Source organism: Rhinolophus sinicus, linkage group LG01 (assembly GCF_036562045.2).
Source record: "Rhinolophus sinicus isolate RSC01 linkage group LG01, ASM3656204v1, whole genome shotgun sequence".
Taxonomy (NCBI): domain Eukaryota; kingdom Metazoa; phylum Chordata; class Mammalia; order Chiroptera; family Rhinolophidae; genus Rhinolophus; species Rhinolophus sinicus.
The window spans coordinates 37,038,262-37,066,244 of record NC_133751.1 but is presented as its reverse complement, the minus strand read 5'-3'; the positions used below and the strand labels follow the sequence as shown (position 1 = coordinate 37,066,244).

General features: G+C 33.9%; 1 protein-coding gene across 1 annotated transcript in view; it reads right to left on the bottom strand.

Annotated features, from left to right (window-relative positions):
* PRKCI (protein kinase C iota) overlaps nucleotides 1-27,983 on the bottom strand; it is a 55,473-nt gene that overhangs the window by 5,397 nt on the left and 22,093 nt on the right. The window contains exons 4-17 of the mRNA XM_019735351.2: nucleotides 26,309-26,359; nucleotides 23,301-23,386; nucleotides 21,892-22,032; nucleotides 19,250-19,304; nucleotides 18,109-18,167; nucleotides 15,265-15,441; nucleotides 14,754-14,851; nucleotides 14,031-14,117; nucleotides 9,730-9,865; nucleotides 6,082-6,169; nucleotides 4,957-5,082; nucleotides 3,760-3,839; nucleotides 1,542-1,631; nucleotides 802-917 (exon numbers count right to left, since the gene is read on the bottom strand). Of these exons, the coding sequence (XP_019590910.1) occupies nucleotides 802-917; nucleotides 1,542-1,631; nucleotides 3,760-3,839; nucleotides 4,957-5,082; nucleotides 6,082-6,169; nucleotides 9,730-9,865; nucleotides 14,031-14,117; nucleotides 14,754-14,851; nucleotides 15,265-15,441; nucleotides 18,109-18,167; nucleotides 19,250-19,304; nucleotides 21,892-22,032; nucleotides 23,301-23,386; nucleotides 26,309-26,359 (1,390 nt within the window). The remainder of the gene's footprint in view (nucleotides 1-801; nucleotides 918-1,541; nucleotides 1,632-3,759; nucleotides 3,840-4,956; nucleotides 5,083-6,081; nucleotides 6,170-9,729; nucleotides 9,866-14,030; nucleotides 14,118-14,753; nucleotides 14,852-15,264; nucleotides 15,442-18,108; nucleotides 18,168-19,249; nucleotides 19,305-21,891; nucleotides 22,033-23,300; nucleotides 23,387-26,308; nucleotides 26,360-27,983) is intronic.

Sequence of the window (27,983 nt, the reverse complement as noted above, 5' to 3'; positions counted from 1 at the left end):
ACGTGATGGCAAAGGTTCATTCAAGAAGAGGGATGGGAGTGGGGGCAGGATTGAAGGCTGCTGAAATGTACACAGTTTGGAACAGCTGCTGTAAGGAATGGGATAAGAATTAACAAGACGTAAATGACTGCCAAGCAGTAAGGGCCTCCTTGAGATGAGAGAATGAATCTATAATGACAGGTAAATGATCAAAATATCCCCAAATTATTCCAAACCACATTTTTAAAAGATGTATGTAACATAAACACAAAAGATACATCGAATCACTGCTGGCTGGACTTGGTATGTTGATGTAATCTTTTAAAAAAGCAATTTGGCAATGCATACAGAGAGCTTTAACATTTCACACCCTTTGACCTGATTCCCTTTCTAGGACTCTATCTCAAGATAACACTCAGGAACTCAGACAGAGGGTCATCACCAAGATGGAAAACAGTGCAGCAGTGGAAAGAGCACAGGCCTTAGTCACTCAGATTGGGGTCTAAATCCTGCCTCTGCCACCTGATACCTGTGTAACTTTGCTTAACCTCTCTGAGCCTCCATGTTCTTCCTTGTAAAATGAAGATGGCAATAACTAGGTTGATGACAATTATTAGGTTGCTGTGAGAATTAGAGATAATACATGTAAATCAAAGTAGAAAATGGCAGTTATTGTTAGAATTTTTAATAGTATAATAGATTCAAATATCCTGTAACTGAATGGTTAGATAAAGTATAACCTGATAATGAGACATTGTATAACCACTAAAAATGGGACTTCCGAAGAACTTCAGAAGTATTTCAGTCTATAGAATTACTTACTCATCATCTGGAGTGAGCTGGACAGGTTCATTAGTAAACTGAGAATCAAAGTTGTCCAAACCAAATTCCCCAGAAATATTTGGTTTAAAGGGAGGTACCACCTGTTTTTGCTCCATCTAGAAAGACACATTAGATGACAGCTCAGGCTGCATTCTTAGAAAAGTCCACCTCTACAGTTCTCCTCTGCCCTCAGGTGTTTCCCAGTCTTATTAAAGTGAGCTCCCTAGGCAATGTTCTACAATATTCACAATGATGGAAATAATCTACAAATCTGAACACTGAGACAGGTCTCAATAATATTACAATCTGCTCCACTAAATTAGTGTTCTGAGCTTTTTTTTTTTTAATTTTATTGAGGAATATTGGGGAGCAGTGTGTTTCTCCAGGGCCGATCAGCTCCAAGTCATTGTCCTTCAATCTAGTTGTGGAGGGTGCAGCTCAGCTCCAAGTCCAGTTGCTGTTTTCAATCTTTAGTTGCAGGGGGTGCAGCCCACCATCCCACGTGGGAATTGAACCAGTGACCTTGCTGTTGAGAGCTTGCGCTCTAACCAACTGAACCACCCAGCTGCCCCAGTATTCTAAACTTATTGTTTTAAAAGCTTTTTGAAAAGCACTTTAGAGACTGGTTTTAAGTAATTTAAGCTGTGATATACTAGTTTTCCAACATTCTTTTGAGATAATAAAATTTGGCCCAAGATTCTAATGAAACGTAATTTAGAAAACAATCAAAATTTACATACCATATCCCAATCAACATTTTTGAAGAATGGGTGTCCCTGAATATCAGCAAATCCTGTTTGAGGATGACAACCCAATCGTTCCTTAGGGTCCTATGGTGGAAAGAAATGTTTCAAAAACTGGGTGAATATGATGCTTTAGAATACATCATCTTTGTGACCTGTGTTTTGTACCTATTATATGATACCTTTATGTCTGAAATCAGAATGGTCTACCTTCCATTTCTAGAAGGTACAACACTAGACTCAAATGAGTATCTGAAGCTTGTGACAAGTAAGATTGCCCCATGGCTCTTTCTCCAGCAATCATGTAATTAAAGTGGAGCTATGTCACCACTCCTTGCTAAAGAAAAATGGGAGGATAAAGAGAACAGAATCATTTGAGCAGCATCTAGCTATTTATTCGGCACTGATTAGAGAGACAGTCAAAATATGCAAACCCCCAAACTTCACAAATTTCTCAGCTTAATTTAAAAGCCCTATGCTCAGTTACAGAAACAATCCATAATCTGTGCACAATAACGACACAACCATTATCTGAATCACTGGATTAAGAAAGGGCCTGCAACTTGTAAAAAGTCTTGGCTTATTCATTACTGTGGATGAGAACAGGTTCCTATTTTTCTTTCCAATAAAACGCAATTTATTTTGCATATTAACACCTCTTACCTTCATTTTCCACTGTTAAAGCTTAAGTTTCCAGTTAAAATCTTTCCTCATATGAAGTACTCATTTAAAACAGGCTTCAATTCATTTTATTTAAATACATCATTGTTATTTATTTACCCTATTCAACCTACATTCTAACCTACCATTTATTTAAAATAAGATTTATGGATGCCAAGCCCATTGTGATACAATAAAATTACATATTTGGCCTTTGGCCCAGGTTCCTGACACAGAGTTTCTAAAACCTGTGTAATTTCCTGAGTGATAGGAGTGTCTTTTGTTACTCATGACAAGTTCCTTTCTATCATACCTGAGTTTATGCTAATAAGGTGACTCTTGGTGAGCCTCTAGATAGTTGGACAATGGTGTCTGGTTGCCTGAGGAACCAACCGTGTGATGAAAGGATTGGAACTTTCAGTCTCATTTCCAGAGGGGTTGGAAATTGAGTTCAATCACCAATGGCCAATGATGTAATGAATCATGCTTATGTAACGGTACCTCCATAAAATCCTATAAACCATGGGGGTCAGAGAGCTTCTGGCTGGTGAACACATCTCTGTGCTGGGACGGGGGTACATCCCAACTCCACAGGGACAGAAGCTCCTGAGCTTGGGAACCTTTTGGACTTCACCCAATGTACCTCTTCATCTGACTGTTCATTTACATCCTTTATGATAAACCACTGATAATAGGAACTTTCCTAAATTCTGTGAGCCATTCTAGCAAATTATTGAACCTGAAGTGAGGAGAGGGGTTGCTGGAAGCCCCCACTTTGTAGCCAAGTCAGACAGAAGTGTGGGTTCCTAATACTTGTGACTGGTGTCTGAAGGGAGGGCAGTCTCATGGAACTGGGCCCCGACACCTGTGGAGCCCGATGCGAGCTCCCGGTGGTTAGCGTCAGAAATGAACTGAAATGTAGGACACCCCGTTGGTGTCTGGAGAGATGGAGAATTGGTTGGTGGTATGGAAAAACCCGATCCATTTGGTGTTATAAATGTTATGAGTATAAACAGTTCAGAATTGTAATTTTAGGTAGATTCTCACTATGCTAGCCTACCAACTGCAACAAGTTTAATGACGTTCAAAGCGTTAAGAGCCAATGAAAGCATTGCATTTCTCCTGAATTGTATCTAATTACAGGGTTTCTGACATGAGACTTTGTAAAGAACACTACTGCCAAATTGCTCAATAAGCAAAGAGATTCTATGAATAATAATCCAAAGAAAATTGAAAATTAGACCTGAAAGTATAATCGAGACTATCTCTAAAAGTGCATTTTTTTCCCTAATTAAATATATGGTACATATGTCATTTATATTAAGAACATCATATGTAATATATAACTGGAAATAAATTATATTGGCAAAATGGAATGGACAATTCATCTCAGAATCTAATGTTAAATTACTCGTTGGTGAAGAGACAAATTCCAGATCTAACTGAAAAAAATTACATCCTCTGATATTTTGGAATTTTACGTTGCTTGAACCTGTACTTACCAGTTTTACTTTTATAGAGATAAACACTAAAGATTTTTATACACGATTTATACCTTGTTGAGAAAACTCTTCAGGACACTTGCAGCTTTAACAGACAGAGAACGTGGTATGCGAATTTGTTTTTCCAAAATAACTAAAAAGATAAAATTAATGGCATTATATTTAACTTTTACATGGCTTCAATCTTTACATTTTTATTGAGATATTTAAGGTATTTTAGCAGGAAAAAATTAATCATTACAGACATTACTTAAGCATCACGTGTACTTTCCCAGTCCTATTCCTCTCCTTCCTTCTCAGAAATAGCCTCTAATCTGAACACTGTTTTTATCATTTATATGCATATATCATTCTGAGTACCTTATTGTACCTTAGTTTCCTCATCTATAAAAATAGAATAAAAACAATACATGCTTCATAAGGTTGTTTTCAGGTTTAAATGAGTTAATATCTAGAAAATGTGTAGCATATATTACTGTATTAGATTTTATTGGACATTGCCAAATTATTCTCCAAAGATGGTGTATCAATTTTCACTCCCCCCAGCAGTCTAAGCGAGTTCCAGTTACCCCACATCCTCAACAGCAGTGGTATTATCAGACTTCAAAACTTTTGCCAAATGGATGGATATAAAATAGTAGCTCACTAATGTTTTAATGTGCATACCCTTACTTACTAGTGAGGTTGAACATCTTTCCAATATTCCATGTCCATTTGGATTTCCTATTACGTGAAATATCTATTTATTTTCTGGGATGGCCTTGATTATTAAATGTGGAATTTAATGGCCATCTTCATACTTCTTCGGACTGTGTGTTAGGGTCCCAGTGCTTATCTACTTGTTTCTGTTCTGTTCAATTCTTTTTATTCCCAATTGTGGGGCTTTTATTTTTTTTCACCTTTTGATTCCTCTTATCTTCCTGTACTCTGCTTTTTCCCCATAATGTTCCTGAACTTAACCACTCAGCCTCGGGTCCACGTGAAAAAGACTATCCTCCCTAGCCACAGGGGCTATTTGTAATATACAATCTGAAAGAACCTCTTTGCTTCTGAGAATAAGAAGATAACTGGAAATGGGACTGAAGACTACAAAGGTAGAAAGGGTGTAGTCCAAAAAATTAAAGCCTTACATATTAAGAAGTGCGTTGTCCAGAATTTTCCTCTTTCTTAAAGTAATAACTTGTGCCGTCCTCATTCATGCTTTAGAATACATTATTTATAGACAATCTCTATAAAATACTGCAGATTACCTTGGAAGAGATAATCCTCTGTGTTTTGATCAGGGTTATCAGAGCTTCCCACAATATCAAAAGGAGACCTTCCTGCCATCATCTCAAACATTAGTACTCCAAGAGCCCACCAGTCAACACTAAAACCTACAAAAACAAATTTCAAAGAACAAATTACCCAATCTGCAGTCTTGAAAGTCAGTAATCTCAGATTCATTTCATTACATAATGAAAAAATAAACAATGAAAAAGTAAACTCTAAATGTATTTTATAATTCTCATAGTAGGCACTGAGGATTACAGGAATATTTTATTTATCAAGAAGGGAGGTACCTAAAAGATAACTTTAAAAATAAAATATGAAAAATGAAACCTAGGTTTCTTTTCCCAAATAAATCTGTAATTTCAGGTTCATGGCCTGTATCTAATATTTTGTTTTGGGGATACAGTTAAATTGCATTGGAGAATAACTTTCCTTGATCCAAAAACTTGACCTTCTATTAGCTGATCAAAGATCCTTGAAGGAATCAGATTATTAGCATTTATCAGAAGGACCCATCCTCCTTTACGCCTGCTGAAATCAGAGCACCGGAACCCAAGCAGTCATGTTTTCTTAAGATAACCATATCCTCTGGTTCCTGACACGCAATCAACCTTTCCGCCATCTTTCAACATTCCTGGGGGAAATATCCCAGGAAATCTGAACAGCTTTGTAGAGGTTTATGACTCTGCAGTTACATGGCTGAAGTTTAAAGCCCTACTCTGTCTGCCATATTCTAGTGGTATGACTTGGGGGAAGTTATTCAAACTTTCTACACATTAGTTTCCTCATCTATAAAATGAGAATTAACAATGCTTAATAGGATTATTGAGAGAATGAACTTAGATAATATATTTAAACTGCTTAGAATCTTTAGTGCTCTTTAGTGCTTGTCACTAATAAAATAGTAAAATTTGTACACCCAAATCAAGGTCCCACTGTCTCTGACTTCAGTTTGGAGTTTTCATGTAGGTTTTAAGGGGATGAGGGGAAATTTATATTAATAAGATCAGTAATGAAATACTACAGTGTATTAAAATGCAATTTGCACCACATTTAACCATTCTTCTAGCATATAACTAAAATACCACCTATTAAGTTATTACCATAATCTTCTCCTCTTAAAATTTCAGGAGCAATGTAATTGGGAGTACCACAGAAAGTGCTGGTTGTATCTCCTGGCCGTAATCCTTCCTTTTATAAAAAAAAAAACGAAAGAAAGAGAGAAAAAAGAAATAATAAATACCAAAATTCTGTTTTAAATTCACCTCTTTTATTTCATCTATCATGTAAGCTCAGCCAACTGTAGGTAATACATTAAGCTTAAATAAAATATCACTAGCATAGTAGCCTTTATTATTCAAATTATGGATTGCCACTAAATAGCTTAAAGAAAACCTGTCCTCATTAGATGTTGGTAAAGAGTCAGTTCGATTAAGATAAAAATTACAATTAAAGTAATTTATATTCAAGTAAAAATTTAATAGAAAAATTTAATTTATATAAGTAAAAGGAATCATAGTTTATGAAGAAAAGAAGCACTTTAAATCCCACCTAATACAACCACTGTTGGCATTATGTTTCCCTTCTGGTTGTTTCCTAAGGCACACATTTTTTTGATTTTGTATTATAATAGCTACAGGATGGAGCAAATTAAGGCAAAACACACTAATACATAAAAATAGAGAAACTGCACAATAACAAATGGAACAATCACCAAAAAGTTATAACAAACTTGTATGCACCTAACAACACGGCCTCAAAATACAAAAAGTAAAAATACACAAAATTATTATGAGAATTTCACAATCCCTGCTATGGACTGAATGGATGTGTGCCCCAAATTCATGTTGAAGCCCTAACTTGATGGCATTGGGAGGTGGGGCCTTTGGGAGGTAATTAGGTCATGAGTCTGGTCCCCATGATGGAATCAGTGTCCTTATAAGAAAAGAAAGAGAACTAGCCCTCTTTCTCTCCCTGCCATGTAAGGATACAAGAAGACAACCATTTGCAAACCCTGAAGAGTGTCTTTACCAGACACTGGATGTCGGGGTACTTCGATCTTGGACTTCCCAGCCTCCAGAACCATGAGAAATAAATGTTTGTTTTTGAAGCCACCTTGTCTATGGTACCTTGTTTTCACAGCCCAAATTGATAATACAATCTTCAATCATGACAGGTGATTTTAACACATTTACATCAGAAAATGATAGGTCGTACAGACAAAAATTAGTAAGCAGAGAAAGATTTGGACAAAATCTAGAGCTAAAATAATATATAAATTATATACATAGAGAATGTGTGTGTGTGTGTGTGTGTGTGAGTGTGTGTGTGTGTGAGAAAAGGAAGGAGGAGAGAGGGTGGGAGAGAGAGTGTGTGACAGATAGAGACTCCTTGTATGCAAAATACAGATTATACACCCTTTTCTGTAAGTACACACGGGATATTGACCAAATACTAAGGCAAAGGAAATCTCTATACATTTCAAAAAACCAGTATTATTCAAACCATTCTCTAGTCACAAGGCAATTAAGTAAGAAATAAACAATAAAAGGTACTATAAAAACAAGCTGAATATTAAATATACAACTAAGCATCTGCTTTTTTTTACTTCATAAGCATGTAATTTCCTACACAATTAAAGACTTGTTATTATTGAGTATACAAAATTCAACTGAACTGTGTACCTAGTATTTAACCATTTCCCTATCGTTAAATTATATGGTATAAAATTAAAAAAAAAAAACCCCAAAACAGGGGGAGATATACTCGTACATGCAAATCATACCTTCTTCCCATTCCTGTCCCTGACACATCCAGTTCCATATCCCTAGAGGCAACCACTGTTATGAGGTTCTTATGTGTCTCTTCAGAGATATTTTGGTCATGGTGTATGTATTTTTCTTTTAACTTTATTATATATAACACATCTATAAGAAATATTTAGTAATATGTTGTGACTCCAAGGATTTTTGTGTGTGATTCCTAATAGTGATATATAAATTACTTTTGTATACAAGAAACATTACTGTGACTTAAGTTGTATTATTGGCAATGGCTTGACATACAGTCTAATGATAAATGACATATACTTTCACCACAAGAGTCAGAAGCAAAGGATGTAGTTTGTTAACTTGTAACAGAGCTATGCTAAATCATTCACTTGTTGACTGAATATCTGAATGTAGGCCCATCAGCTAAATTATCTACAGTGTAACAGAGATGTTATTATTAAAATTTCCCTGATTAAAAAAAATAGAATTAAAGGCACATCAATTCATAAAATGGCCAGTTCTTCAGTCAATAAAATCAATGTTCATAAAATATTTCAAACATAAACCTGAAGATATTAACTGACGTTTTTACAGTCTCTTTATATAAAAGCATCTAGTAAGAAACTGAGGAAATTAATTAAACCTCAAGGAAATATTCTGGAGAAACTATGAAAAAAAAGTTTAGTGTTTTAGATTTCCCAAGGAACTGTTATAAGGAAAAGAAATTCATCCAATATTTGCCAGAGGTCCGACTTTAGGTAAGTTTAAATACTGACTCTAAGTCCTAAGATAAGAACATTCCTATTTCTGGGGGACTCATTTCCCATAAGGTTTAACATCACAAGTGTGTAAATGTGTTAGTGAGAGAAGAGACAAAGTACTGTTAGTAAAGTCTTTGAATAGAGTCCTTGTACCCCCAAATACTGCCAAGGTTCCACTGTCATTTTTCTTTTGAAATGAGGAAAAATAATCCACTGGGGAAAAAAACAATAGAGATCAAAAGGTATCACAAATCTGAGTGACGGATACACAAGATCACCTACTAGATCTCTACTTGTTTATGATCAAAATTTGTATAACAGAAAAATGTAAGGAAATAAAAATTTAATATAAGAAAAGATAAATGTCTCAATTTTGTACATCAAAGCAAAAATCCTTTAGGTGAAGATTTTCTTTTCTATCGTTGATGAACAAATAATAAGGTTAAATCTGCAGTCCTATTAGACTGTCTTACTTCATGTTAGCATTTAAATAATCTCCAGGCTCTGGAGGCACTTCTCTCAGGTGAATGGGGGAATGCAATTCACACATTTACATACTTGTTGCCATATTTCTGTGTGAGAATAATTCTGTCCCAAATAATTTAACAAGGAATATAGCTCCCTACACATTTTGTGGGGGAAAAATTGGGCCCTTAAATGAAACACTGTTACAAAAAGAATAAAACACCAAGAAATAAAGAACATGTCCTGAGAATAACTAAAATTCTTATTTTGTTCTATTGTACTTTATGTCAGATATTTAAATTTTAAATATAAGAAAAATGTTAGCATTCCTAGGAAAATCTTTAATGTATTATTACTTTTATGTATTAATATTTATTTTATTTTTAAAAATGTATTATTAAGAGTTACAATTAAATGGCAAAAAAACTGTATGGTTACATACAAATAGTTGTGCTAAAGTTGTGGGACTGTAGACGATTTTTATTTCTAAATTTGTAATAGTGTCACAACTTTCAAGACAAAAAGCTGCAAACAATAAACAGAAATTAACTCATTATAGCACATATAACATTCATAGAAAATATGGAATTTCATAAATGGTTAGGAAATAAGTACATATGTGCATGTGCTAGAATTCAAAACAGTATCCTAAACAAAGTAGCAATCATTTCCCCCTCTTCAAATATGAAGTTATTTTACCAAAACGGTTTTATGAGCTACTGACACCTTTTGAATAACTAGAAACTTCCCTCACCTTACACATGCCGTAGTCAGTGAGTTTAATGTGTCCTTCCGAGTCCAGCAATACATTGTCCAATTTCAAATCTCTATAAATTATCCCTCGTTCATGAAGATAATTTAATGCTAGACTGATTTCTGCAGAGTAAAATCTAAAATAAAATGAAAAATAACTCATTTGATTCAAATTTTTAAATTGTGGTAAGTTTCTAGAGGAAGGTATTTAAGTCCTACTCTCATCTGCAAACAAAAACATCAAAATTATGTCAAAAAATTTTTTTCTCCCAGTGTTTTCAGGAATAATACCAAACACGAATTGAAGTACCACTTTAAAATATCTGAACCCAAAACACAATTATAAAAGTTCCAGTATAAATTAAACTCACACTTCTTACAAAGTCATTAATTCGAAAGTCTCAAATGGGTTCTTAATCTGGGACACTGGATCTTCAGGCAGTCCATACTCCTAAAAGTGGAGCTAAGGTTGTATGCACATGTGTACATTTACATCTTCTATAGAGTTTCCATAGCTTGCATCACTTCTCTAAGGTTTCAATGACCTCCCAAAATGCTAAGAACCACTTATTGGTCTAGAATAGAAATAATACTAAAAGTTCACTACTCAAACCATAAAATCCATACCAAAATTCTAGAAAAGGAATTAACAGAAATTATTCTACAACCACAACATTTAATATTAAAGAACTTTTAAAAACTGCCACCAACAAATTGGTGATAGCCAGAACGTTTAACCTGAATAATGAAAATGAAATACCCAAGCTGGTTTATGGATGCGTTGGTGACTGTTATCAAAGTCATGTTTGGAGGTTCCTAATGCACACCTTCTAGCTACTTAATTCTATGCGTAGGGAACTTGAGCCCTTATTCTGTACTTCGGTTCCTAGAAAGGCAAAGAACTGGCACTTTAATACGGTAAAATTAGACTACTTTCCCAAGTCCAACTGAACAAATAAGGAACAAATACTGGCTATGTTCACAATTCAAAGTATCATCTTTGGAGATGTCTGGTCAAGACGGTGGAGTAGGTAAACACTGTGTTTACCTCCTCTGATGACCACATCAAAATTACAACTAAACTACAGAACGCTCATTGAGAATCGCCTAACGGCTAGCTGAACCGAAGCCCTACAACTAAGAACATACAGAAGCAGCTACCTCAAGACTGATAGGAAGGGCAGAGATGTGGAACAGGCTGGTCCCACACTTGCATGTGACCATTAAAAATCAGGAGGCATAATCTCAGCTTGGAGGTCCCATTGGAAGAGCGAGGGGGTCTCAGCCCCACACCAGGCTCCCAAGCCCAGGGTTCCAGTGCCAGGGAGAGACGTCCCCATAACTCTGGCTGTGAAAGAAAACCAGTGGAGTTTGCTGCTGAGTGAGACAGAGGGCAGCTAGAATGCCAGGCAATCCTCTTAAAGGGCCCGCACATGGACTTACTTGCTGATGGACTCATTCACTCTGAGCTCCAGTGCTGGGGCAGCAGCTTGAAAGGTGCCAGGGACATATGCGGAGGAACTAAGTTGCCTGACTTTAGGATGAGGGCTGGAGGGGGCAGATTTCTCCCAGAAAGAAGTGCTGGTAGAATCCATTGTTTCTTTGTTGAGCCCTCCTCTCTCCCTGCATAAACACTGGCGGCCACCATATCGGAGTCTCCATCAACCTAGCTAACACCATTTTCTACCCATCCTGGTGGTTTCCTTAGACCCTGCCCCACCCAACTTGTGGGCCCACACAAGCCACTTCCAGTGGCTTTTCTGTACAAATGGCCTGTCTTGGCTCATACTACAGACTTTCCTAAAATCTCTCAAAGGATCACAAAACCAAAACAAGCAGCATCTGACTTCAGAGTGTCCCATAGGTATTGCTGACCAGCCCTAAGTCTGGCACTAATGAAATCTGGCCTCTTGAGGCACCTCCAAGCCCAGTGTGGGAGGCGGCCATCTGTGGACTGCTTTGTGGCTCATGCAAGGTGACCCTGGGCAGGGCACAGGCTGCAGCTGAATTTGGCCTGTGGTGGCCAAATTTAGAATCAAAAGATAGATAAAGAGTTTACTACACAAGAAAAAGCTAAAGGAGTTCATCACCACCAAACCAGTATTACAAGGAATGTTAGAAGGACTTAACACTAAAAAAAAAAGATAAAAAGTATCAATAATAAAATGGCAATAACTACATGTCTATCAACAATTACTTTAAATGTGCCAATCAAAAGACACAGGGTGGCTGAATGGATAAGAAAACAAAGCCCTTACATATGCTGCCTATAAGAGACTCACTTCAGATCCAAAGGCACACACAGACTGAAAGTGAAGGGATGGAAAAGATATTTCATGAAAATGGAAACAAACAAACAAAATCAGGGGTAGCAGTACTTATACCAGACAAAATAGACTTTAAAACAAAGGATATAACAAAAGACAAAGAAGGACCCAGTAATTCCACTTCTGGGCATTTATCCAAAGAAACCCAAAACACTACTTCAAGGAGATGTGTGTATCCATATGTTCATTACAGCATTGTTTACAATGGCCAAGATGTGGAGGCAGCCTGGGTGTTTGTCGGTGAATAAATAGATAAAGAAGAGGTGGTATACATATACATTGGAATATTGCTGGGCCATGGAAGGGAATGGGTTTTTGCCATCTGGAACAGCATAGATGGACCTGGAGGGTATTGCGCTGAGTGGAGTATGTAAGACAGAGAAAGACAGATGCAATCTGATTTTGCTTGTATGTGGAATCTAAAGAACAAAATAAACAAATGGAACAGAAAGAAACTCAATAGATACAGAGAACATTTTGATGATTGCCAGATGAGAGGTGAGTTAGAAGGGTGTGTAACAAACGGGAAGAGACTAAGAAGTCCAAATTGATTATTACAAAGCAGTCACAGGATGTAGGTTATAGCATAAGAAATGTAGTCAATGATATTGTAATAACTATATATGGTGTCAGGTGGGTACTAGTCAGGGGGATCACTTCTTAAATTATATAAATGTCTAACTACTATGCTGTACAACTGAAATTAATATTGAATGTCAATTGTAATTGAAAAATTTAAAAAGGGGGGAAAAGGTGAAGGGGAATAAGTTCAAATTTCCAGGTGAAAACAAGTAAATCACAGGGATGTAATATACAGCTAGGAAATATAGTCAATGATATTGTGATAGCATAATACGGTGTCAGATGGTTGCTGGACTTATCATGGTGATCACTTCTTTAGGTATGTAAATGTTGAATAACTATAATGTACCCCTGAAACTAATATTGTATGTTATCTATATTTTAATACAAATCTTAAAAAAAAAACACAAAAAACAAAATATTGTCTTTGGCTTTGCTATGAAGAGCCTAAATAAAGACCATTTGATAAAGCCTAAATAAACAATGAACATACACTAAATTAAAAAAAAACAGTTTGGCCCTGAGATTAGATTAGTACAATTTATACCTTCTTATGAAATTGAAGGATATTTCTCTTTTTGACAAGGAAAAAAAAAAAAAAATCAATAAACTAGCAAGATTTCCACTAAATAATTTATTCTTAAAAAAATAAAATCTCTAACCTTTGTTACAGACAAGTACAAACTCATACCCTTCGTTTTGGCATTATTCTTATGAAGTACAAAAGGGTGAGAATTACTGCTAACTATGAGTAATAAAACATGGCATTGATGAATTAAACTTCTTATCCAAGGCCATGACCCTTCCCTACCTAACTCCACCAACATAAACAATTTACAATTTGTATAATATCAAAGTAAGGGCACTAAACAAACAAATAAATAAAATTTGCTCTTACTCATCAACATGTATGGTATGAAAGGGAAAAAAGTCAACAGCAGAACAATTCAGAAATTAAAATGACAAGAACAGACAGAATTACATAATAGCTTAAAAGGAATCATTTTATTACTAGAATAGTAATCTTCTAATGAAAAACTGTCAGAGATCACTATAAACCTGGTAAGATTAATAAGTGTTTGTAAATTTATCAATTTCAGAGGCTGATGCTGAATAGACAAAATATTTGAAAATAATTGGGTTTAGTAGACTAAGTTTCCTCTTTAATGCTGTTTATACTTTCCAACTGCTTCTAATTATATCAATATATATGCAATATGTTATATATATTATAATGTAAACTAACTTTTAGCTTAGCCTCCATATAACTTACAAAGAATTAACCAGTATCAAAATAAATAATTTAGCTACTATTTTCAACCACTGGAACATAAAAATCCCACAGCTCCCCTGCCAAAATCCAACACAAACAAACAATAAACTAAAAACTTACCTGGCATGTTCTTCAGGAAGTTTTCTTTGTCGCTGCATATGAAACATTAGATCTCCTCCATTTACATACTCGATGACAAAGAACAATCTAAACACAGGAGAGCACACATGAAACCAACATCCAAAACAAGGCAGTGTGATTCTGCATTTTGAACACTAGAGACACCAGTCAAAACAGAGAGCGCACTCTACATGATTTACTCTTAATAAAAAATCTCAGGAATTTGGTGGAAACAAAGGGTACTTGGAGTAGAAAGCTCTTTAATCACAGAAGATAAAAGAAAGTAAACCAGCATAACAATTCTGCAATCTGTTACTTCTAATGTAGTAGTACCACTTGCAATCCAGAGCCTATTATCCTCCCCCAATTTTAGCATTTTCAAAATACGTCATTTTCAACTGTCAGAAGTTAGGATTTCTCCCCCTACTCAAACTCTGGGAAACTTTAAGTCCTAAAACCAAAATCTTAGGGAATTTAAAAGGTTGGATTTCTATTACCATAATTACGACCTGGTTATTTTTTTTAAGCAGGTAATTTCCTCATGTTGATCCAAATTGGTATCATTGATTGGAGTATGAGTGTCAGGAAATCATAAGCATAATATGTTGTGTCTGTCTACAAGACTTCCACTTCAGGAATTATAGTAGGAAGGGTTCTTATTGTGTAATGTACCAAAGTGTGTAAAGCCCAGTAATCATTCCATTAATTATCTTTCAATCTTACCTGCTTTCTGTTTGAAAGCAAGAATGCAGCCCAACAAGAAAAGGATGATTGGATGCCTGCTCAAAAACATGCTTCTCTGTCTGTACCCAATCAATGTCCTATTTTAAAATATGAAAGAAATCTATGTCACACTAAAATGATATCAAAACTATAATAAATCTGTTCTTAGAAATTCAAAGATCACAAATGCAATTATGAACTAGGCGAAATATCAAAAGCATTGATAATCATGAAACAATTTATATACAAAGGGAAAAACATCACCAGTGAATCTTTCAATGTTATTAAATAATCTAGAAAACTTTTACAAAGCTTAACCAAGTATTTTCCCTTGATAATATAGTTTGATTTTTATTTTTAAAAAATCTAACCATCAGCTTCCTTTAAATATAGCCTATATAAATCTGTTTGAGGCATATATTTAGAAAAGTAGACTGAAGTAATAAGGTACAAATATTGCAGTTTTAGCTGAACTGGTACACTTAAACCAATTTAACATCATTGTGCTTACCTCATCATCATTGACAAGCTCTTTTTTCACAACTTTCATTGCATAAATCCGATCTGTTTTTTTCAGTCGCACCAATAGTACTTTGGCATAACTTCCTCTTCCTATTACCCGGAGCAAATCAAAATCCTGAAGACCTAGACTGGATGAAGCTTTGCCACTTTCCCTAGTGTTCATTGCCTGTTGAGAACATTTATATCAAAGAATTATACCTAGAAGTATTTTGCATAACAATTATATTTCTAGCACCTACTTATACCTATAATGATTTAAAAAATATTTTCTGATTTAAGTTCTTAACAATTCTTTTCTAACATCATTCCAAATGATACCATCTAACTACTCAAGAGGTAGGATGAATTCATGAGTTGCAGTAGAGGGGTGGTGACAGGAATGGAGAGGGAGCTCAAATTTGAGAAATGTTAAAAAAAAAGTCTTAAAAAGGATCTGATCACTTTTGGGTATGAAGGCAATGGAGATGCATGAATTAAAAATGACACTAACTTTGGTGACTGGGAGATTGGAGATAAGATAATATTGACAGAGTTGTTGAGATAATGAGCTTGGTTTTTCATTTTGAAGTTAAAGTTACAATGAGATAGCAAGATGGAAGGGTCTGCTAGAAGCTTGATATGTGAAATCTGAACTAATGAAAGGACACATTCAGAAATATTCTTGGACGCTATAGGCAGAAAAGAAGCATGAGACAGTTCAGCCAATGGAAAACATTATTTTCTACACAATACCAAGGCTCCTTTAGAACGATAAACTCAGCCTTATAATTCATTCACAACTAAAAACTTAGGCTTCTGGTAATTTACACAGAAGACTGAACATTATCTTTTATTAGATAGCTGCAAAATCTTCAGCATACAATCAATGTATGTACCCATGAGAATTACCCATGAGAATTAAGCATGAATTTTCTGAAGTGAAAAATATCAAGGAAAGCAAAGAGCAAATTTTGGGAAAGATAAATTAGAAGCACAAAACAGAAAAAAAAAAAGGCATTGTGAAAACTGAAAAAATGATTATTCAAAAGAAGGGTCATACATGAAAATTTAGAAATAAATTTTCTAAATTATATGATTTGGTAACAAGGATAAATGAAAATAAATCAGATTAGGGTAGGTTAAGAAAGCAGAGAATGGTTAGAAGATAAGGCAATGTACAAGCTTTAAATATGGCTCACTGGAAACTATAAAATAGAATCAAATGGAACAAAAGCACAGTACCTTCACAAAAATAAGATTGAGTGAAGTGACAGAATCCAGAAAATGGAGCCTAAAAACCCCCCTGCTGACCTACACTTTTATATCCCACAAAACTAGCCTTCAAAATAAAAGCGAAATAAAAACATTTTTTTTGACGAACAAAAACTAAGGAAATTCATCACTAGTCAATTCTCACTAAAGGAAATATTGAGTCCTTTAAGAAGAAAGATAATTTCATATGGAAGGGCAGACACACAAAAAAGGAATGTAGGACAAAAAGAGTAAAATGTAGATAAACCTAAGGACTGACTTTAAAAACACAAATACACACACACAAATAGCATTTTAAAATATTACAAAAATAGCACCAAAGGCAGGAAGGGAAAGTGTGTGAATTTAAAGTGTTCTAAGGTCCTTGCACATTATGAGAAATGGTAAAAGTATTAATAATTTGTATTGAATTTAAGTAAGTTAAGGATGTACTGTGTTTCCCTGAAAATAAGACCTAACTGGAAAATAAGACCTGGCATGAATTTTCAGGATGACATCCCCTGAACATAAGCCCTAATGCATCTTTTGGAGCAAACCTTAATATAAGACTTGGTCTTATGTTTGGGGAAACACGATAAGACAACCTCTAGAACCAGTAATAGAACAGAAAGGCATCTCAAGCAAGCTAAAAGAAATGAAAAAGGAATAATAAATAACCCAAAAGAAGGCACAAAAATTAACAGAAATAGGCGAGATATGGAAAACATAGTAAAATGGTAGATTTAAATACAGATCTGTAATTAGTTTAAATATAATTACAAAACATCACTGGCCACGTACTCATCATTGTTTTAACTGGGTAATGGAACAGGGCCTTTGTTATACTATTTTGTTTTCTTCTATTTGTTTGAAATTTTCCATAACAAAAAATTGTTTTTTTTTTTAAAGGTAACCAAGAATAATACATAATAAACTATTAAACATTAGAAAGAGAAGGGAAAAGCAGGAGGTAGTATGAACTAAACCTTTCATGCCCAGAAATATATAAAGTTGAAATACTGCAAAACATAAGTATAAACATTATGGACACAACTAGAAATGATCAAAGAGTTGCCTCTCAGAAGTCAAAGTGGAAGCGGAAGGTATGAGGAATGATAAATGTTTTACTACAAGCTGTTTTAAAAGAATTGGTTATCATTTCAATTAAATATTTTTAATTAAAATTTTATTTTGTTTTAATAAGTGATAAATGTTTAATAGTAAGGAAAAAATAGTGGCAGTTAAGACCCTTAATCATTTATACTTTAAATAACAATTAGCCCATAAAAATGGAAGGATCTCTATTTTAAAAAACACTGCCAAGTATTCTAAACATCATTCTTAATTAAGTACTTTATAATTTTTAGATTATGCTATCTTATAAATGAAAATAAGTTATTCTACCAGATTATTTCTTATTTTAAAGAAATTAGTAATTAACTATTAGATTAAATCAGAATAAAACTCTAGAATCATTAAAAATTATTTCTGCATTTTACCATTATGATCTAAAATCTAAGCAAGTCAATTTGTCATATTTTTACACTGTCAAGTCGTATTAAAAAGCTAATGGCATAATGTACAATAAGACTAATTATCTTACCTCCTTTTCTTCACCAACTTGGTCCAAACTCTCATGACTTGAAGGATTATATGGAATTACTAAAAACGCAATCCCAAACAAAACAAAAAGAAGAAAAACACAGCATCCATTAACTGAGTTTCACTTAAAATTTTCTTGATTTTTTTTTTGTTTTTATTTCTGAATACGTCTTCATCAAAGTAAGGATCTGTCCTACTAATAACACGTTGTATGTAAATATGAGTTAAATCCTAATCTTTAATGATGGTAAAGAGAGCAAGAACCAATCAGTAGCCAAGTACTGATTTTAAATGACATTTTTGCTATTTTAAAAATGTTTCTTTTCTTTACAAATTAATCAGTTCCTTCTGTAACGGTGACTCTATAAACCCTATTTAATTATTTTAGTATGACTGAGGCATGGAGATAGAGGGTCTCTGATTTTCACTCCTCACTTCCTTCATACTCAAAATGTTCCTGACCACTATACCACATAAGTTAAGAACTTACAAAGATTGGACTCTAGGCTTCTATTCCTTGAAGTTATTTGAGGCAAAAAAAGAAAAGTCTACATTTCATATAACCAGCTTCTTCCATGACCAAGAGCCTGCATTCTGTCCTTTCAGAAAAACTCCTTGCCTTTCCCGATTCATCCCAGATCAGGCAGCTCTATCGCATTTAATTGCTCTTTACATTTCCCAGATATATACTTAATGCTTTGTCTCTATTTAACACTTGAACTCACAAGTTCTTTTTTTGAATTTTCTATACTGTATCTCTGTATCTTTTACAGATGTACTTTCTAAGTCTGATAATAAAGATTTAATAAAAACAGGTCACTTTAACATAGTTGACATGGCCCGCAAAATCAGTATGTTTTCATTACTGAAAAAAACTAAGTTTGCTGAATTTAAAGGGGTCTCCAAACAAATTATCTAAATTAGAGGAAACAGTCATTTGTTGTAGTTTATATAGTTGTCTTTTTAAAATGCCAAACACATATGTTAAGTACTGTGACGATATTATCACTACGAAATATGGTTTCCTAACTTTTATTTGGGAAGGGCATAAATGTTTTTAAACTTGGGTGAAAGAATGACCTAAAGAAGTCTTAACATGATACTTTGTTATTGGTAATGAAGACGGTGTGTGACATTCTTACCTGTCTGTGCATGGTCTGAGTGCATGGCTGACTGATCCATGTGCATCATTGGTTCCTACAAACATTTCCAAAGAAACCGTAACTCAGTGGATTCGTTTTAAATCCCAATACCTCTATACATCCAGAAGCAACGTTATTGTGATGAGACACAGCATATTAAAATTTAAATTTGAAAGAATACACTTAATAAGTGAAAATTGTATTACTACATTTACTTCTAATTTTATTATATGAAACCAATATAATATTCCTGTGAATGAGGTAATGTTAGTCACATTTTACAGATAACAGAACACAAAACTTATTTCAGACCATCAATTATAAATCAAATTAAACTGTGATTTTTTTCTCTTCTATACTATCTATTCTTCGTTTGAGCTACATATACTCATTTTAAGTCTCTGGCAAGAGTCTCTAGTATTTGACTTTAGCTGAAGTCCAGAAATAGACTTCAAGATGTCTATAAACCTCTTGAAATTATATATAAAATTTTGTGGACTTCCCATTTCTCTGAAGTTTCTCAAAGGTGTCAGTGACCCAAAAAAGAAAAAGAAATCCCTTCTAGAAACTTACTTAACCAACTGTCTAAAACCTCAGGATAAAGCTAATTCAAACCAAAATGTTACTAATTCATTGATCTTGGAACCAAGTTTAGAATACCAGCAAGAAAGGGTAAACTTGAGAAGGCGCATTAACACGTTGCGTACGGTGGGGTTTAAATCCCTCGCTAAGATTCTCGTGATCCGTACGCAACGTGTTAATTATACAATTATAATTTTAAGGCTGCCTCTTCAATGTCTTAGTACCCATCCTAAATATAACCGTTAACCGTGTTCCTCTTTTCTGCTAATTTATAAACTCATACAAGTCATCCATCACCTAACAATACTCACGAATATCAACAGTAACCTAGATAAATTATGTTCACAATTTTTGGCCTTCTGTTTTTCCTTAAGATTGGATTTTCACCTCTTTAAGTACAAACCCATTTCTAAGCTTATATGAACTAGCTAAATAATTCTAATACCAAAGAGCTACCAGTAACAACCTACTTTCATAATGTCCAAAGAAGATACTACTATGAGTAAACATGCTATAATCATTCTAGAACACAATTTAGGAAGATCCATCCAGATCTTTTTAAAAACGCATATTCTTTAACCAACTACTTCTGGATCCTTAAGGAAATAATACGATTTATTTATACAATATATATACGGAAGTTCATTATGATTTTCTTTACAGAAAAATTTAGAAAACAAACATTCAATTATGGGCACTACGTTGAAAAAATTATGGTATAGACATGTAACAGAATATTATGCTAAAAAATGATAAGGATATAGATAGCTGGATATAGAAAGATGACCAAAATACATTGTTGAGTAAGAAAAATGGGTTAGGAAACAGTACATATATGATCTCACTTTTGTTAAAAAGTATGTAAAAGAACGAGACATAACCAAACTGATGTGTCTTCTAAGAAGTAGTCTCAAGAATAACCCACAAAAAAATAAAAACCAGAATCCAATCAAACTTCCAGATCCAACTACAATATACAGAAAATAAAAAGGATATAACCATGGAAAAACAAAGAGAAAAATTCAGCAACACTTTAAATGACAATGCAGTTTCTTCTATAATTAAATTGTAAGGGAAAAAAGAGAATAAGAGAGCAAGGAGGGTGGGGAGGAATCTTAAATTAAAAAATATCTAAGACACAAATCAACAATATGGACTTCATGGGATCCTGATTCATAACGAAAACTGGAAAAACAAAATCATAACATTTATGAGACAACTGAAATTTTGAACATTGCCTGTATGGATATTAGCTATAAGGAATCTGTTTCTTAGAGTCCCTACCATTTAGAGGTACATACTGAAATATGTCTGGGATTTCTTTCAAAATAATACAGGGTGAGGGCACGTTAAATGGGTAGGGGGTGGGGGGTATAGATGAAACAAAATTGGTCATGAGTTGATAACTGTTGGAGCAGGGTTACTTATTGGTATATGGAAGCTCATTATACTGTTCCATCTTCTCTTATATGTGTTTAAAATTTTCCCAAATACATATAAACTTGCACTGAAAAAGTTCTGGAAGAATATACACAAATGACAATTACCTTTGGATGATAGATTTGGTGGGGGATTTTTATTAATTTTTCTTTATTCATCTGTATTCTCTATTTTTTCTATAATGAACATGTTTCGATTACATATTTAAAATAAAAAGTGAAAAATAAAAATTTTAAATGTAAACTGTCCCCAGTAATCCGACACTTTAAAAAGCCTCTGACTCTTACCGGATCTCAGCTTAACGTAGATGTGAGAATAATGGGAGCTACAAACCGAGTTTAGCTTAAAGAAGAGAAGAACAACCTCTTAAATGGTTCTCCCTCCATCCTCCTAATTTACACCAGAGGATTTTGTAGCAGGTAGAACAAAAGCGTTAACTATACAAACAAATTTGTAATAATTCAAAAATTCACAATACGTTAACAGGACTGTAACGTATTCCTACCCACATCCTATAACAACGCTGTTGTGATTCTTTACCACCACCCTATTTTAGCCCTCTGTTCTAGTAGTAGTATCAAAGAGCCTCTATTAAAAACAAATAGACAAGTGTGTCTTACCGGTGGCAAAGAATGCCGTCCACATTCAATTGTGACGAGTTTGTGGCACTTCTTATGAACTAGGAGTTTGCAGTTGATACACTTATATCCCTGGCGCCCAAGTCCCCAGATTCGGTCAGTGCAGATGGCACAGTGGGCACGCTGGAAAGAGTAATTGAACAGAATTGAGTAACAACAACAAAAAAGGTCATACTCATTTCCCAACAGTTGACTCCTACATTACAAGTGGCTTTCTTCTCTAACTCAATTTTTTTCATCATACATAACTTTTCCAAGGCTATGAGAATCAGACAAAAATTAACAGAAAAGAGGACATATTTTAAAGGGACAGTGAAATTTACAACCATGTTGTTTTCTGTGATAAATCCAAGAACTTTCAGTCTTCACATAATTAGGTTGAGAGTAATAAAAATAGGAAAAGTGAATTAAATTTGAAAAATGTCAGAAAAAGTTGTATAAGGATTCCTAAGCAAAAATGAACCTTCCAGACTGTTCAGAGGTCAAACCAAAGCCCTGCTCTCTTAAAGAGCAATATCTGAAGTGACATTTCATTTCAAAGCTTTTTAAGTATCAGTACTATTGGGAACAAGAGTTTAGGAACCTCGGGTGGTGGCTTCCATTTACATTAATGAATTCAAAATATGGTACTAGTTTTAGAATGGAAATGGTTCCATGAATTTATAGTTATCAAGAGTAATCAAAAACATGAACTTCTGGATAAAGACTGCTTCAAACCTTGACTCTGTCACTTACTAGCTGTGTCACCTTGGGCAAGCTACTTCTCTGCCCTGCACCTCAGTTTCTTCATCTATAAAACGGAAACAGGTTGTACCTATCTCACAAGGTTGGTGTAAGAATTAAATGAATCAATATGTCAAATATTTGGAAAGGTGCCTGGTACACAGTATAAGCTAGATAAGTGTTTGCAATTATTTTCTAAACAGTGAAAAATTAAAATTACAATATTAAGTGGTTTGCAAAATAAACCTAGCTTATTTTCTGGCTGTCTTCAATAATACATTATCTGTATATTGTATTGTACTCACTTTAAAAAGGAATATTTGTAATGTTTCTCCATTTAAATTGATTTTTACTCAAGTCATTCTTAATTGAATTAAGTTCTTTTTTATTCCAAGTTTCTAGGACTGCATTTATTTTTTTGTCTTGAATGATATTAAAAAATCCAACTTTCTTATAGCTAGGGCAACCATATAATGAATGCAATCGGAACATTTTTAAGAGTGAAAGGAAACGCTATTAAAAATTACCTCAAGAAAACAGGTAACTGGGAATGTTAGGTAACCCTACTTACTCCTTTAAAAGGGAATAACAAGACTACCCTTTCTTCATAGTTGAGAGGAACAAAATAGAGGTCTCATATTATCAACATTCAACAAATCAAGGTTTACCCTGTTGAAACGTTTGGCTTGAAAAGTGTGGCCATTTGCACAATAAAGCTTTCTCCAGCGGCGTGCACCTCTGCGGTAGATGGATTCTGAAGAGAGATTAAAAGTTAAAAAAAAGAGCATGTGTGAATAAAAGTCACTTTATTATCATTAAGTCTGTGGCTGTTTTCATGATATTCATTGCAAGAAAAAAACCATCCTGATAAAAACCTGAAAGTAAAAAAATAAAACAATCATCAAGGGACTAGGTAAAAATAAAGCCCATGGAGTATAAATGTTTGAGTAACTATTATTTTCATTTCCCCCCAACTTTTAATTTTGGAAAATTTTTAAGCCCACAGCAAAGTTGAAAGAATAGAACAGCTGCATCCTTTACCAAGATTTATCAATTACTAACATTTTGCCACATTTTTGCTGTCCCCTCTTTTTACACATACACTTTTTTTCTGAATCATTTAAAAGTAAGTTGCAGACATTTTGCATAATATGAATATTGCTGCAACAGCCACTACTCCAGACCTCTTCAACTTGGGGAGAGGATTAAATGCTAAAATAATGTCTGATACAGAATGTATTTTGAAACATTAACTTAATAATAACAGTGATAAAAATGACGGAAAAATATGGGTCCAATCATTGATCTTTTAAATTGAGACTAAACTAGATCAGAGTTGAAAGTGGCAAAAAAAATAAAAATAAAGGTAAGTTGCAGACAGTATAACACTTCACCCTTAAATACCTAGGTATCCATTGCCTGAGATTAAAGACATTCCCATTAATTTTACATAAGCACAATACCATTACCATGTCTTAGACAATTAACATTAATTCAGTATTACCTAATATACAGTTCATATGCAAATTTCCATTTTTGCTTTCAAAGTGTCTTTCATAGTTTTCTTTTTCTCCAGAGGATCCAATCAAGATTCAGGCATTGTATTTTGGGGCTAAACCTTTTTTGTCTCTTTAAGGTATGCTAAAACATTCACTCTGCCTTACTTGTTGTTTATTTTTTTAAAAAGCAACTTAAAAAAAAAGAAGAATGTAGGCAGTTGTTTTATGTTCTACATTCTGGATTGGTCTGTTCCTCATTAGTCAGTATTAAGCACTTTGGCAAAAATAATATATAGATGATGCGTATTTCTTATTGCATCACATCTAGAGATACATAAATGTCAGATTGGTGACTCCCACTACTGGTGTTTACTCTGTTAAAGGCAGTGATTGCTAGTTTTCTTCATTGTAAAGGTACATTTTCCTTTTTGTAAATACTTTTACAAATGTCTAAGGGACATTTGGTAACCACAAGAATATTCTCTTCCCCAACAATCTTACATCTAATCATTTTTATATTAATACTTTTCCTAAACAAATTAAGAGGTTCCACAAAAATTAATTGTAGACTACCTGTGTAATTTTGGTTTCTAAAGGTTTCTAAACTCATTTTAAAGCAAATGTAGCACTGGGTTTGCTGCTCAAAATTAAAATCGAAAAGACCAGTTGAAATGCTCTAAATTATAAATCTTAAGATAGTATAATACAGAACTAAATATAGATGCTTTTATTTTTAATTATTTATTCTGTTAGGAGTGACCAAAGCAGAAAGTTACTGTTAACCTAAAAGAACACCCTATTTCAGAAGCTTTCATGAACTATAACTTGATGTATCTTAAATTTAAACATGTTAATGTTGCCTAGGACTTAAAAGAGCCAAGACCACATTCATGGTTATTAATTTTCTTCCATGCTCTAGTTTAGTAATATTTATCATACTGGGGAAAGAAATCTCCACCAGCAATTTTTATAGAGGGAAAGTGAGCATGCAATATAGTGAAAAATTAGGAAATAATAGTTTACCTGGGAAGTGTGCTACAGACTCATGACAGATTTGGAGACGGGACTTGAGCCAAAATCTGCTACAATGGCAAGTCTTTCAAAATTCTGACTTGGCTGAAGAGAGAATAGCTGCTTCTCCAACAGCTCTGTGAAGGCAGCCTACACTGACTTTAATCCATCTGCCATTGGAATGCCAGCAAAATATTCCTCGCTGAATCCAAACCTAAAGTTTTCACTACTGCTTCAGAGTTCTCCTATTCCTTGTATTTCCCCATCTTCCTATATAGTACATGGCCCCCATTCAACTCTGTAGACAAACCCACAGTTCTTTAATTTTTCCTTTTCGCCAAGGTGTGTGAAGAATCACAGAATTAAAAGTGTAGAACTCTTTCACTTAATTCAAAGCACAACATTTACCACAATTCCTTCCAACATCATGGATATGCGCAGAAGCTACAAATGAAAATGATTTGCTTACTATCCACAACTATTGTACCATATATCAAAAGCAGTAATTTATGATCATGCATAAGTTTCATATTTAAATTACATCAAACCAAACAGCTGTTTGACTCTTTCAGTTCATTCATTAATGGTAACCACTAGCTTACATAGACAGTCAAAAGAAAAACCCGTAACAATTCCTAAGGACGCGCACTGAAGTATTTAGAGGTGAAGTGTCATGACAGTTACTTTCCCTCAAACAGCACAGCAAAAAAAATAAAATAAAAATAAAACAAGTGTGTTTGTTATGTATACACATGCATGCAGATGAGTGCACACATTCAGATATAGAGTGAAAGCAAACAAAATACTAAAAATTGGTGAATCTAGGCAAAGGATATATGGGTATCTTTGTTTTCAATGTTGTTTCAACTTCTCCTTAGGTTTGAAAATTTCCAAAATTAAAAACCAGAAAGACACATGACTTAAAATTAACTTAATTTTCCTTTAAAATACATAATAGACAATTATGTCAGTACGTTGTAAATAAGAACTGCCTGATTTTGATCTGGCAAAAGTAGAGTTTAGGCAGTTGCTAACATGTTCTAACTTAGAATAAAACATGGAAAAGAAATCAAATGAATTAAAAGTTCCATTTCTTATTTCCTTTCACTTGTGCCATTATATGATAAATAACTTTATTAAAAAGTATCAAGTATATAAACACTCACTATCTTCTCCTGGGCAGGGCATTCCAGGACGTTCTGGTACACAAGGAAATACTAAAAAGAAATAAACTAAAATTAATATAGCATATTTAAAACATGCAAATTAAATAGAATTTTAAACTCAAATATCACAAAAATTGACCCAAATTTCAACCCCACCCTCTCTTGACACAAGATACTTAGCATACGATATGATCAGTATTATTTTTTAAAGAGATCCATTTTACCAAGGCTATCTAAAGGAATTTTTATGAATGTGAACATAAATAAGTCATTAGAGGCTCAAATTACTCATTCTAGCCCATTATGTCTTTTATTGTCTTTAGAGAAGTCATTGGTACTATTTACTTAAATCCTTGTTGTAGTGACAAGTTTATTGCAATGAAGAATTAAATTATAAAAATGTATACAAATATGAACATATACCATTATAGTTTTTAAAAGATGTATACTAAACTTAGGAATAAATTAACACCAGAAACAGTACCCAATTCCAAAATGTAAGTTTTATCTTAGGAACTATATATTTATAAACAAGCGAATTCAGACCATTTTTATAAAGAGATAGTATGTTTATGAATATCTTGTCAATTATCTGTAGTCTGTGATGTACAAAAGGACATGGTCTAAAAGAGCACAGAGCATGGGAAGCACAGTTCTTAATATATTTTTGAAAGTTGAAATATAAGCTAACTTTTGAAAACAGAACTGCGATATAGGTACAAAAAGCAATAAAACTTAAAAGAAACGGTTTAGTACTACTACAGAGCAGTCATTTCTTTAAACATTCATTGTAGTTTTATTCTAAAAAGAGATGACCCCAAAAATGGAAGACTTGTAAAGTTCTGCTAGGATTACTGATCCCTTGGAAGTCACTACATCAAATTGTAAAGGTAGAAAAAGATGAAATTGTTGTTTTTTTAAAAAACACACTGTATAGAAAAGTACAGGGAATTATAACGAGGTCTTGAAATGATTCATTATACTTAGGGAATATTTATATCTGTTTCAAGTTTTAAAGAGTTCCCTAGGTCTGGTCTCATAAAGCTTTCAGAAATGTTACATAAAATATTGCCAAAGTACTGCAATTAAATGCAATACATTAAGTGGGTTCTACAAGGCATAAAAATTTGAGGGGCAGCGTGGTAAAATGAAAAGAACACAGATTAAATCGGAATACCTAAATTTACAACCCAGATCTACACTGTGCAAGTTACATGATGGCTGAGTTTAGGTTTTTTCCTTCTGTACTATTGTCCACCTCTCAGGCTTGTGGACCTTTAACACACAAATGTCTATAATAATTATGTAAATAGTTTCACTGTTACCCCTTCAACAAAAGAAAGTACATTTAAGGTACCTTACCTTTGGAGATCATTATTTGCATACATTGGAAAACTGCATGAGGATGACTTAGGTTCAACTAGGCTTTCGATTCTGAAATTCTATCCTAAACTCTGCTGTGAAACACTGAGCGATGATCACAATTTAATATCCAAGAAGGCATATGCAAGTAACAAATTTCCCAAGATTGTAAGAAGCTGATTGAGTTTATCTTCTCTAGCAATTGAAAAACTACTGAGTAAGGACAATTACATAGTGATGAGGGATAGAAATTAAGAAAATGACATCAGGATTATATTTTACAATGGTCAAGAGTATAGGGTTACTTCAAAAA